Source organism: Heliangelus exortis, chromosome 11 (genome assembly GCF_036169615.1).
Source record: "Heliangelus exortis chromosome 11, bHelExo1.hap1, whole genome shotgun sequence".
NCBI lineage: Eukaryota > Metazoa > Chordata > Aves > Apodiformes > Trochilidae > Heliangelus > Heliangelus exortis.
In genome coordinates this window covers 19,477,537-19,491,767 of record NC_092432.1, presented here as the reverse complement: position 1 = coordinate 19,491,767, position 14,231 = coordinate 19,477,537, and the positions used below count along the sequence as shown (strand labels likewise).

At 39.1% G+C, this 14,231-nt stretch overlaps 1 protein-coding gene across 11 annotated transcripts in view; it reads right to left on the bottom strand.

The window, feature by feature from the left end:
* The window catches only part of RAB27A (RAB27A, member RAS oncogene family), a 34,448-nt gene that overhangs the window by 4,930 nt on the left and 15,287 nt on the right, over positions 1–14,231 (bottom strand). For 4 of the 11 annotated variants that reach the window (XM_071755130.1, XM_071755131.1, XM_071755138.1 and 1 more), the window contains 3 exons: positions 4,078–4,112; positions 2,027–2,199; positions 149–234 (listed from right to left, as the gene is read on the bottom strand). In XM_071755130.1, coding sequence (XP_071611231.1) covers positions 149–234; positions 2,027–2,179 — 239 coding nt within the window. In that variant the 5' untranslated portion in view covers positions 2,180–2,199; positions 4,078–4,112. Of the gene's footprint in view, positions 1–148; positions 235–2,026; positions 2,200–4,077; positions 4,113–6,584; positions 6,664–10,881; positions 11,013–14,231 lie in introns of those variants that run through there. The other 7 variants (XM_071755132.1, XM_071755137.1, XM_071755139.1 and 4 more) reach the window with 4 other exon arrangements.

Here is a 14,231-nt window from a genome sequence, read left to right as displayed (position 1 = left end):
TCACAGTTAAGACCAAATTAAGCACCCTTTCCCATCTTGATCATACAATTAAAATTTCACAATCAATATAAAGAATTCATGTTCCTTGTTCCATTTACATCTAGCTTGATGACAACTCCTTACTTGCTAGGCAGGGGATGGAACATACCTTTCCTGCCCTGCAGTATCCCAGAGCTGAAGATGTATCCTCTGTCCTCTGCCACCAACACCATCTGGCCCATTGGGTCTATACACCTGTGAAAGGGAAGTTTGCAAGACTGAGTGGAAGCAGTCCAGCCCCTCTAGGGCACAAAATAACTGAAGTTTAAAGTCATTAAATACAGCAAAACAACATTCCCAACTACAGTTCAATCCTTCTGTTTTAGAAGACAAAAGTAATATGGGTTGAATTTTGAAATTTGCATTCAGTTGAATATTTGAAAATAAAGGTAAAAGTGAAAGTGGAAAATCAATATCCTATATAGAATATAGACTATAGAATCCAACTAGATATTTAGAGTGGATATTAGGTTTCACTAGACAAGCTTAATTACAGAATTTTGATTTTCTATCTTTTACTATTATCTTGTATCATGTTCAAATTAAAATATAATTATAAAAGAAAATGGCAATCGGATCATGTTACCACTAACAGAACCTCATTAGCAAGCAGAATATGCTCATAAAGATAATATCTCTTCTTAGCTGCCAAGAGATCACTGAAAAAGTAGAGAGTAGATCTTATCATAGCTTAAAAAAATTGGTTGATAATAATAAAAGCTGAGGAGTTTGCTCAGCATTAAAATATAAATAAGGGCATCTGTTAGCTTTGGAAAAATCAGAGGAAAGTAGAGTCACTTGTTTAGAATGCTTCATGTTACCTTTATGGTCTTCTTTACCTTCACCTGTCATTGTACCCAAGATTACCAGAGTTACAAACATAAGCTCAAGAGACACACAAGCTTCCTGAATTTGTGGATCACATTATTCAGGTTGTGAAACCTAAATCTTATCCTGAGTTATCAAATATGGTGATCAAGCAAACTCACCATGTTTGGGCTTTCCTACAAGAAGAATACTAACTTCTTCAAGAGACCAGTTTCACTGAGTAATGATCAACACCCAACTGCTACCACAATGTAGTGCTCAGCTTTGTATCAAGAGTGCATTTGCCCAATTTAATAACAACTCAGGGGTTAAAAAAAACCAAATCAACACCCAACTGTTACCACAATGTAGTGCTCAGCTTTGTATCAACAGTGCATTTGCCCAATTTAATAACAACTCAGGGGTTAAAAAAAACCAAATCAACACCCAACTGTTACCACAATGTAGTGCTCAGCTTTGTATCAACAGTGCATTTGCCCAATTTAATAACAACTCAGGGGTTAAAAAAAAAAACACCAAAAAAAAAAAACAAAAAAAAAAAAAACAAAAAAAACCCAAAAACAAACAAACAAAAAAAAACACCACCAAAACAAACAAACAAACAAACAAAAAAAAAAAAAAAAAAAAAAAAAAAAAAAAAAAAAAACAACAATACAAAACCCAATTTTACTCTGATAATGGTAGCTGCTTAGGAAGCTAGTTCAGCTCCATGTATTGTGCTATCCTACTTCACTCACATGTTTGGAAACAGTTTTAAAAATCAGCACTGCAGGCTTTTTTCAGTGGCCTTTTCAGTTCACAGACAGCAAAAACTGTCCCATCCTTCCTTGTGAAGGGAGTTCAAGAGTAACAGTGCTACTCTGGGCACTATGGGCACAGCTCCCAGAGTTAAGTGCACTCAAAAGTTGTGAAGCAGTAAGCCAGGAGCTGCTTAGAACCAGCTTTTCTTACTTTAACTTTGGGAAAAGTGGCAGGGGGATGCAGAACACACAAAAGCAACCTGGTAAAAAGAGATTATTTCCTTGTCAGAAGATTTAAGTACTCAGTAACAACTGGTTGCATGCCTACACACAAGACTCAGCAGGCAAGATTGTTAAAAAATAGATTTTAGCCATCACCAAGACAGATGTTATTGAAAAGCAGCATTGTGGAAACTCACCACTCTCTTCTCCCGAAAGTCAATGCCCACAGTTGTGATAAATTTGGAATTAAATTTGCCATCTGTGTATTGGTAAAGAAGGCTGGTCTTTCCTACTCCTGAATCACCAAGAGCTAGAAATTTTATGAGGTAATCATAGTCTCCATCAGACATAATGAGAATTCAGGAGACACCTTGAAAAGCAAAGCAAAAAAGTATTAGTTAGTCAACAACTCTGCCAAGGCTTCTAACAAATGTTTAAAGTACAAATCACTACTTGAAACACAAATCATCCAGCAGCAGGACCAGTTCTGGACTGTTTTACAGGCTGGTTTCACCTTAAACTCTCAATTATGCCAATTACCAATATCAAATTCAATTGTGACTCAAAAAGCACATAGTTAATTTTATTACGTTCCTTTTACTAGAAAGAAAAGGCAACATAATTTAAACTTCTTCAAGAAAGACTAAAAATCAAGATCCAAGTATTTGAGACATCTGAAACATAAACTGTTTTTAATCTGCATACAGATCAGCTAAAGCTACTTAGTATTTGAGCAGTGCAATTCTGACCTCACATTCATTATGACATTATAAACACACAAAAAAAATTCCCTGTTATATTTAAACAAAAATGATAACAATTTTCTATTTTTCAGTCTTGGAAAATGTTTTCATATGAGGAGAAAAAGTAACCAAGCAACTTTTCGCTGTTCTTCATTTTGTTAAGCTTTTTTGGTTTATTTAGGACAATTTTCAAAGTTTTAAAAGCTCCTATTATTATGTTAATAATTTACACTAAATCTTGATGTACTAAACAACACACAGTACACATTTAAGAAATTTCTCTTTATCCTTTTGGGGCCATTGAAAAAATAACCATAACAGGTGTAGTCTTACCAAAGAGCATTACTCAAGAGTTAGAACATAGAAATAACTGGCACACTTCAGGTATAGTAGACAGACTAATGTAAGTGCACTAGTACTCTCCTGTTGAGTAGCTACAAAGCCTTTCTTCCCCAACACAAGGAGTAGAGAGCTGCCTTATGTAGTGTTCAAAGACATGAACACAAAAAGAATGTAACTATTCTAAAAGCAACCTAAAACTGGCATTGAGTAATTTCCTATGGAAGAAGGAAATAGGTACCAAACTACGATAAAAAATACATTACAAAATAAAATACTAAATAGTTAAATCTGCTGTTTCAACGGCAAATACATATTTTTTTGAACTATTTGTAGCTTGAACTACATAAAATTCTTCATTTTGAGCCAAGTACTGCAGTAGTTTGTGGCAAAACACAATTCATTTCTTGAATATCAGCTCACAGCTTCAGGTATAGAGCAAACTGTATCTCGGGTATCTGGGTGTCAATCACCAGCATTAAGCTAAAACCATTTATATCTTAAAGCTTCAGCTTTATGTCAGCATTGCTTTTGGTTCCATGACCAATCTCTGATTAGTTTACTCACCCCATGAGTCATGGATTTATCATGATCAAACACAGGCCATGGTCAGATTTCCACCCAGATACTCTCCCACTGAAGAGTCAGTCACTTTTTTGCTCTTTCCAGTTTTGAAGTCTCCCTTTCCCCAGCCAAGCCATATTTCCAGATTTTTGACAGTAAAATCTTTCAGGAAAGGGGTTTTAGGTGACAGAGGTTACACTCACTACCACGGCACAGCCAGTTAATTCACTTTTAAGACAAAGTTTTGTAATAGAATGAAAGTTGGGGGGAGGGTGGGGAACAAAACACACAACAACAACAAAACACCCCACAGTAATAGTTACGAGTGAGTTTTTTACATTAATACACCCCATCTGCAGGCCTGCATCAACCACACAGATCTGAACAAACAGCATATTCAAGTAAACAAGTTGAACAGGCAACCACACACTGAACCAAAACATTTTTAGAAGAAACAGAAGCCCTGATCTACTAGACACACTCAGACGTACCAGAAAATGCTTTTTTGGGGGTTTTTGTTTCATTTTTTTAAATCCTCTCCCTCACTGGGGAAGAGGGGGGTAAAAAAAAAAAAAAAAAAAAAGGAAAATCAGGTTGCCTACCTTTTAGGTCTACAAAGCCTTTTCATTGAAATGCACTAGAAGAAAGGGAAAAATATTTTAAAAACCAAACAAGGAGGTTTTTATTAAAGACTGGTTTTGATTTAGACTTCTTCCATCTCATATATGATGTTTCTCAGATTTCCTCCAAGGGCAAAGGGCTACGTTAGCTCCCTCTCTACTCAAGTACATTTCTTTCAGCTCAATACCCCTAAATTAATTCTTTCTTAAAATGCTTTAAAGCAAATCTTGGAGCTAGTACATTATAAAAATAAAGACAGCTTCACATATTTTACTGTGCTACCCCATCTGAATAGAAGTACTTGCCTTGACTTGTTGGTATTTTGTTAGCTAGCTGTATAGGGAAACCATTTTAGAAAACAGCTGCAAATGACAGTGCCACCCAACCACTGCTAATTTATGTTGTAAAAAAAGATAATTTATCCTGCCACCTGTGCAAGACGTTACAGAGGAACTTTTACCTGTTATGGTTCAGCTGCACCTTTCTGCTGGGTGAACCAGAGCTGGGTGAAAGCTCAACTTAGAGCAGAAAGGTCAAGGTTAGACCTTGGGGAAGTAAAACCTAAAGGTATTCCTACTGTCCTACCTGATTTCTAGGGTGGCTGTTTGGTCAAACACACCACATCAATTCAGCCACTTAACCCTCAATTGTCCAAATGGCTGATAAAAAATGTAATTTGCAAATGATTGATAGAGGACTTGAAGCCCTTCACAGGAAGGGCATATAATGCTTTCTATGGGATTTGCTTGAGAAGGAAATTTTCTCCTTAGGCTTTTGAAATGCACACACCTTTCAGTGCACCCCATAATGTCAATCTATTATTCAAGTATCTCCAGGGAGTGGTTCTTGTGAAACTCTGCACAGTTAACCTATCCTTGGAGACATGCAAAGAGCTATTTTCGTAGCAGTTTCAAACCTTGTCCTCCTCCCTGTACAAATATTTAAAAAGTGATCTCCACCCTCTGAGACCTGCAGTCCTAGTGCCCAGACACATTCAGCTCCACAGAAGAGAAAGAAGAATATATTCACAGAAAAGTATAATCACAGAAAAAACTGCTGTGGAGTTTTTAAAAGCCATAGCCCTGTTACTAAAAACCCATCTCATTTTTTCCTTCTGATTTTGCTTTTTTTTAAATTATGCTTTATAGCTTCACACCTTCCAGTCTTTCCTTCCATGGTGTTATACCTTGTATATAGAGTGGAAAGTAGAAAAGGAAGAATCAGAAAAAATTGATGATAGACTTAGAGTTCATCAGGTCACCGAAAGAAAAAAAAAAATCTATTAATTTTAGAATGAGCATTCCCAAATCTTGCCTCTAAAGCAAGCAATCCTTCACTGAAAAAAAAAAAAGATTCACTGATGGACACAGTTTTAGGCTCCACATCAAGCCCTCCAGGGTTTGCCTTTTGTAAGCCACTCCTTATATCCCATTCAGCTTTAGGTTTGCCTTGCATGCAGATGGACAAGGGCTGGGAAACTCCACTGGCCTTTTCCTTTTGCTGACAGGATCCCTGCAGCCATCACTTAAGCTGTGCTTGTACAGCTGCTGCTCTGAAGCCTCCACATGCACACACACATCCAGATCATGGCTTGCCAAGAAGGGATGCTCTGCAAAACGAGTGCTGCTCTTGTTCAGTGGATTTCCTAGTCCAAGGTACTTTCACATTAGCAAGTATCCATGCATCAACATTAAAAGGCTTGTATTTTTGCCTCCAGGACACAAATATCACAACCTTATTATGTGATAAAACATTAAAGACTATGGCAGTGGTGTTCTTGTATGAATCCTTGGCATGCAGGATTTCCCCTGGGCAGGATGGGGACAGGGAATATGTTTTCTGAACTGGCTTTAGACAAAAACTACAGAGCTGATGGAGGAAAGAAGGAAAAAGGCAGTAGGCACAAAGAGACAGATAAATGAAAACACAAGCCAAAAGAAAAAACAAAAAAAGAAAGAAAAAAGAAAGAAAAAAGAAAGAAAAAAGAAAGAAAAAAGAAAGAAAAAAGAAAGAAAAAAGAAAGAAAAAAGAAAGAAAAAAGAAAGAAAAAAGAAAGAAAAAAGAAAGAAAAAAGAAAGAAAAAAGAAAGAAAAAAGAAAGAAAAAAGAAAGAGAAAAGAAAGAAAAGAAAGAGAAAAGAAAGAGAAAAGAAAGAGAAAAGAAAGAGAAAAGAAAGAGAAAAGAAAGAGAAAAGAAAAAAGAAAGAAAAAAGAAAGAAAAAAGAAAGAAAAAAGAAAGAAAAAAGAAAGAAAAAAGAAAAAAGAAAGAAAAAAGAAAGAAAAAAGAAAGAAAAAAGAAAGAAAAAAGAAAGAAAAAAGAAAGAAAAAAGAAAGAGAAAAGAAAGAGAAAAGAAAAAAGAAAGAAAAAAGAAAGAAAAAGAAAAGCTGCATATAAAAATGTGTACACACAGTGTAAAATTCAGAAAATCTAAACATGCTCATAACCACAGTCCTCAAGCACACCAATTTAAAGCAAAGTAGAGCACTTACCCCAAACTCTGCTAAAGGAATAGTTAGGGCACACTGGAGATAGTACTCCCAGTAGGAACATTTTTCTGGCACCGCCCCCCCAGCACAGAGCCAAGAGGCTTACGTGTCACCTGTCTGCATCATGCTGATGGGTGCTCAGAGATCAAGAGGTGTGCCCCATGTCTTCATGTCTAAGGAGGGTGCTGCCTGACAGCATGGCTGGGAAGCAATTACACAGTTGATACATCCCATTTATTCCTAGCATTTGAGAAGAGTTTTGTACATGACCTCCCTAGGAACAGACCTAAAATATCTGCTAAATCACCCACACACCTTAATACGATTACATTGTTCCTTATAAGTCTTTTCATGCAAAAATGTATTAATGATGGATGTATGGACACACAGCTATTCAGTTCCACTCACAGATTACACCCTTCTCTCGTGGGTTCAAGGAGGATACAGCAGTGCCTGATGCAAACTGCTGGCTTTTCTTTCTCACCTGCACAAACTCAAGGACACTACTGCCCCGTGGGTACCCTGGTGAAAGCATTCTTCACCATTTTTATCTTCTTCTTCTTTATCTTTTTATCTTCTTCAGAAATCTATGAGTCTTTGGCCAAGACTAAAACATAAGGTATTACATCTGACATGGCTTCAGACAACACCAGCAAAACCACTCCACTTCGAATGCTTCCAGAGGAAGCTCTTTGGAGATGGGTGTGTGGGGTTCTCCCCACTCTACCTAGCCAGCCCTCTCAAGAGCAAAAAAGGCACTATTCTGCATGAAACTACTCAAAAAAACCCAACATTTCTTTGACTCAACCCACTCTTCCCCTCATACCAAGTGAAATGACTCTCTTTACACCTCAGGCATCACCTCAGAATCCCAGATCTGCAGTACAGCCAGCCAGTGACTACTGTGGTAGGATATGCCACACAACTATAAAGAGACATACTAATTCAAATTTTCCAAACCACAGATATTAGATTAATAATTAATTCAGCTTTTAAGTTACCACAGGATTATTCATATTTTAAGATATCAGAGGATTGAATTATTTTCCTTTTGGGGACAGGCAGCAGATGCTCACTTCTGCAAGTGTCATTCAGCTTTCAGGTAAATCTTACAAAGATAGATGAGTTGTGTCTTGGCTTTGCCTTCTGTAAACCATACTCTGCTGGAACAGAGGTGTCCTAAAAGTAGAAGCCAAACTGCAGTGGATTTCCCTGCAATGGAGATCCAGCCCTCAACTGATGGATGGATCACAGCTAAAGGTTACATCCCTTGGCAGCTATCACAGCAAGGGCAATGTGTGATAGACAAAAAAGTTGTAGTGTGCTTAAGGAGGCTCCACTGTATTCATATGTAATTGAGCCATACTTGTATATATGCCATGAAAGAGTCAATGCTATTTACAGTTCAAAAGTACTTGGAAAATTAAGGTCTCCACAAATATGGCTTAACTCTTGAAAAAGAAGTTGAGGCTGCATGCTTATGACCAAAGGGTTGATCTGTACTGGGGGAAAAGGAGGCCAAATCCCACTGAGAGAAAAGGAAGATACTGCAGATCTCCCAACAGACAATGTGTAAATGCAACGGATGCTAATAATGCATTTGCACAGGTTTGATCCTTTTGCAAGTGCAAGTAAATTCATACTCAAAAAATCTCCTCACGTCGACACCGGATCGATGCGAACAACTTCAACAGCTGTTCTACCTGTCACCCAATCTGTTACAGCAAAAACACTGAGAAAATGACCTGGACCTCAAAGGAGTATGTTCACTAATCCAGCCTGTCCTGGTTTGGGCCAGGATAAAGGTGACTTTCTGTCTTGTACTTTTGCTTTCAGCTAAGTCTCTTGTAAGTAGCTGCACTTGCTGAAATTAACAGCAAGTTTCTCAGACAGTGTGTGCTTCTAGGACTGATAACACTTGATGTTTAGAGTTACTGCTAGAGACTGGTGTGCAGAGCCAAGGACACTGCTCAGCTCTGAGGAAAACATAAAGAGGTCCCACCTGCAGCCTCCTTTGGGGAGGAACGGACAAGACAGATGCCAGAATTGACCAAACAGAGGATTCCATCCCATATACGTCATACTCAGGATAAATCTGAGGGATCACAAGGGCCAAACCAGATTTCCTGATTTCCAGCTTCCAGCTGCCTGCCCTTCCTGCTTTTCCTGCTTCCCTTCCTTCACCCCGGTACCCTGGAAGGATTCCATCCCTTCCTCTGCCTGTGCTCCTGATCCATCCCAGCCCATATCTGTGTGTTCTGCCTCCAGCTCCCAACTGCTGCTGACCCCAGGATTCCAGCCTGGACTTTCCCAGGGCTGCCCTGCAGCCTCGGGGGTGACGTGAGAGCTATTGGGGGAAAGGGGGAGGAACGTGGGATCCATTTTCTTGTATATTTGTATATATTTAGTAATTTTTCCTATTTATCATTCTGATTCATTAAAGTTGTGTAGTTTAGTTTCCAACCCATCAGTCTCTCTCCCTTATTCTCTCTCCTTTCTTATCAAGGAGGAGAGAGAGATTAATAGAGAGCCTCTGTTACTCGGTTTAATTGCCGGGCCAGTGTTAAACCCTGACACAGCCATACCAGCACTCCCATCACACTGCAACAAAGCAACAACCACGTTCCTGCCCAGCGTGGGTGAAGCGTGGTGCAGAGCCTCACCCTGCTCTCAGGCCTCGGAAGCACCTTAATGCTTGCAACACCAGACACCACCAGATGCTCACCAGCTCTGCTGAAACAACAGCCAGGGAGTTAAACAATGCTCCAGCTTAGTCAACACTTTGTAAGAAGTGCCTCTGGCTAAAAGCTGCCAGATATGTACAAATGTAATAAAAACAAATTGTAAAAGCAACTTTATATAAGCTCAAGTAACTGCTATGCTGGGGAAAGAGAGTCAATTAATAAGCACTTCACAGAAAAATTCTGAGCTGTGTTATTTTTTTTTTGCTTTAGTTTTGGCCAAAATGACACATCCTGTGACTTCTGGGGCTTTCCTATAACATAAATAACAAGAAGGAAAATACTGCTTCCTTTCACAAAGGAGAGGGAGGGATTCAGTTGCTCTGAGCATTTATCTTTTGGTTACTCTCAACTGCTTTACTTGACATTTCACTGTTCTTTTTAGTTTCAACTATAGAGGCTGCAAGGCTTCAGCATCCAAGTAGTGATGTCACTTCTGTCTCAGCTGAAGGTGCTCTAGGACACTTTGTCAGCTGTCAGCATTGCTAGAACCACATAATTTTGCAGGAAGAATTGACAGGCACACAAAGCACTCTGAGAATGAGTTATAATGGGAGATGCCAGGCATAAAATGATGATCCTACTCACAAAGGTAGAACAAAAGTGGTAAATGAAGCAACCAGTCTGCAGCTGTGGTGAGATCCTTGCACAACAGGCTGTGCAAGAAAACAGCAGATTCTGGATTTCATTTCCAAAAAGTCAGGAGAACCAAGGAACAGAGAAGCCAGGAAAGGAAATAACAGTTAGTTTTGCAACTACTTCTACATTTCAGCATGAATAAACCAAAGAAAAGGAGGCTGAATTTCAAAGAATACCTTAGCTACATAAAGAATGAAAGACAACATGGCACTGGGAAAAAAAAAAATGGAAAAACAGGAATGCTGCAGGTGATACTCCAACATCACTCATATGGAAGGATCTCTGCAGTTTCAACTTCTCTGCAAAGGGAACAGCACTATCTCTACAGTTTCTAATATCTTCATGGTAAGAAAATACTGTAGACAAAAAGAGATTTGCAGTGGTATCTGAAGAAAACACCTGAAGTGCCTCAGAGGACCTGTCTGCCTCCTGAGGTCTAAAGCTTTTGCCTCCCAAATTACCTCTTTGAATTCTCATCAGAAGTTGCTTTCAAATTGTAGCAGTGAAGCAAACATCCATGTAATGAAAATAAACTCCAGTGTAAATTGGGAAAAAGAAAGCAAATCCTTGTTTTCCTTTTTTTTTTTTTTTTTAAACAGCTACTTGCTCCTTCCTCAACCATTCAACTGTTCTTCTAATAAATACATTAAGCCACAATGCCTTACAAGTTAACATCCCATGTTTTTTGACTAACTTATACACAGGAAATTCAGATCAATGACCAGCATCCTTCCTTGATGTGACAATTCTGGCCATTTTGGGACCCAGCTCATAGCTTACCCACAGCCTAACCTTAACATTTTTAGCACATCACTAAACTATACCTCTTTCCATTAGCATGGAATTATGAGTGACTGTCATACACTTTTTACACTTTTACAGTTTCCAACTCTTTCAGTCAACACCAGAATTTCACTCACAAAGCTGGAGGGTATTCAGAGGAGGAGGGAAATATCCAGAACTTTGCCCACGTGCTCACTCAGCAACACTTCCAACTTCAGAAGGGTAAGGAAAAAGAATAGAGTTCTATTTCTGCCCTCAGAAATAGCCACTGAAAGGTAAAGGAAGAGATAATAAAAATCACATCAGATCATAAGAATTAAGCATTTCTTTAAGGAACAGATTTGTTTCCCTGGAGATAACAAAAATCTCCAGGTAGACAGATAAAGAGCAGACACATGAAAAGGGAGGTTAAAAGAAAGGGAAACTGAAAAAGGAAGCAATTTCACCTATGCAGTTAGAATATGAATGGAACAATGTCTCTAGAAAAATATATGCATGTGCTCATCCTCAAGAAAGTATTATATTTTATGCTCTGCCTACATGGGCAACTCAGCAGAAAACACATTAATCAGGCCATTAATCAGTTCCACACACTGGAAACAGCCAGAGATAAAATACTTGCAACTTCTTTTAAAAAATTGGTTTTTCTTCTTTAGGGCAAGTAAGTTCTCAGCTGCCTTCTACCTTGTTTTATAAGACATACACCTGGAATACAGATGATTCTCCAAAAGGTCAGAACACCAAGCTTACAAAGGATACAAGACAAATGCTGCATTAGAGAGAAATAATCTGGCAAAAATAAATTATCATGATTAGGTCGACTGAAATTTTATAGAGAAGGTCAGGCAACAGACAACCTGAAAACACTTCCTAATTGCTATTAGATAAAAGTGAAGCTGACACGAGTATGATACCACTGGAACTGCATATAACTGTATAAAACTGCCACACTGATGCAAAATGATAGGGGCAAGTGAACATAGCAGTAAGGCAGGAAAGAATTTCAGTGCAGAATTTAAATCCACCTTTTTATCCTTTGGATTGGGGAAGATATGCTACTCTTCATTTTCATGGGAAGGAAAGTCTGTTCTTTGCTAACTCAGATTTTTTGATTGGAAAATGCAATACAAGTTACCTTGTTTGCAGCTGCTACCATCCTATAGCACTATTGCTTTTCTACAGTATTGTGAACTGTCCTTATATTTGGTGCAAGTTACTTGATCCAGTTCAACAGTAAATAACAATGTATAGTATTTCTTACATTTTGTTCTAGCTGTTTATTCCTCAGGAAGGTAAAAGTTTTCTCATTACTTAGCTGACACTGAAATAGCCAAAGGCTTTAGCATCCACCAGAAGTTTGTCTACACTGGCCAAATGCAAACAGGTACCCACAAGGCATCATGGCCTTCTGGAGCAGACCTGATGTGTCAGGTCACATGCCCAGCCACCAGTGAAAATATCCTGTTCCTCAGGAAACTTACTGGTCATAAAAGCTATTGATATATCAACTAATCAGTATCCAGTCATAATGAACTGGAAAATCTCTATTATCTATGAATATCAGGCATGACTATGTCATTGGGAATAATAAGGTATTTGTGAAAACATTTAATTAGAAGGTTTTCTTAAATGGATCCAGCAAAAGGGCAAAATAAATTTATACTTATTTGTGGGAAACCAGGGGAAACTATCAGTTGAAAAAAACCTTGTTCAGAAACTATAAAAGGTTATTCCTTCTACTCCATTTCAAATCCAGTGTGATTGGACTTGAAATATAAGGGACAGTTAGAGATACTAAGCAGGGAAGTGGTGCACAAGAACAGAGATGGAAGCATGTATCTAGATGGATAAAACTGAGGCTCACAGTTGGCATTCACACCTCTAAAACTTTTAAAAGCTGTAAAGTCTTGACAGAAACCTCTTTACATGTGCCAAGCTCACTAGGCATACTCCAGATCATGTTGGCAACCACTGCAGTGGGTAGGCAGTCAGAGCACTGCAGGCTGATAGCACAACACCAGAAATTAAGATGGGTCTTTTGAGAATAATCTGCTCTTAAGAGGTCTCAGAAGGAGCCTTTTATTTCAGAATCTGCCATTGCTAAAGTCAGAGAGATATTTTCACCCAGAACTGGGCAGGAATTTTTTTGGAAACATGTCTGGAAACAGAAATCATATGTGATGCTTCCCTGCTTTATACATGCTATGAAAAGGTTAGAAATAACTTGCTGAGAATACTCCGGGCATACCTTAACTTGTTGTCCTGGCTTGGGCCAGGATAAAGGTGATTTTCTGTCTTGTACTTTTGCTTTCAGCTAAGTCTCTTGTAAGTAGCTGCACTTGCTGAAATTAACAGCAAGTTTCTCAGACAGTGTGTGCTTCTAGGGCTGGTAACACTTGATGTTTAGAGTTACTGCTGGAGACTGGTGTGCAGAGCCAAGGACACTGCTCAGCTCTGAGGAAAACTTTTACCCTCCAGAAGGGATAAAGAGGTCCCACCTGCAGCCTCCTTTGGGGAGGAACGGACAAGATGGATGCCAGAATTGACCAAACAGAGGATTCCATCCCATATACATCATCCTCAGGATAAATCTGAGGGATCACGAGGGCCAGGCCACTGATTTCCTGCTTCCAGTTTCTGTCTGCCTGCCCTTCCTGCCTTTTCCTGCTTCCCTTCCTTCACCTGGCATCCTGGAAGGATTCCATCCCTTCCTCTGCCTGTGCTCCTGATCCGTGCCAGCCCATATCTGTGTGTTCTGCCTCCAGCTCCCAACTGCTGCTGACTCCAAGATTCCAGCCTGGACTTTCCCAGAGCTGCCCTGCAGCCTCGGGGGTGACGTGAGAGCTATTGGGGGAAAGGGGGGAGGAATGTGGGATCCATTTTCCTGTATATTTGTATATATTTAGTAATTTCTCCTATTTATCATTACTGTTTCATTAAAGTTGCATAGTTTAGTTTCCAACCCATCAGTCTCCCTCTGTTATTCTCTCTCTTTTCTTTATCAGGGAGGAGAGAGAGATTAATAGAGAGTGTCTGTTACTTGGTTTAATTGCCGGGCCAGGGTTAAACTGTGACACTTGTCCATTACATTAAAAGAAAAAACCCACCACTTCTGCCTGAAATAGAGCCAGGGTATTCAATAGGCCACAGTCTGTTCTCTTCAGGAAGCTGCTTATGTCCAACAGCAAAGCAGAAACCTTGATCAGTGACAGCAAGACACAGCTACTTTGGAGCACACTTGGGTCTCAAAATTTTAAGTCTCAAACCCTTGTAACAACACCAAGCTAAAACTACAGGTGGTTTGGAGGGAAGTTGTTGGGGTTTTTTTTGCAGGACTTAGAAAATAAGCCCATACTTTGAACAGCTTCCCAAATCTTCCACTTAAACAGCTCCAGAACTGCACCATGTATCACTGACACAGTGCAAGCTCTCTGCTGAGGCTCTGCAGTCTGCCAAAATACTCAGTGCTTTGGCAAAATGTTTGCTT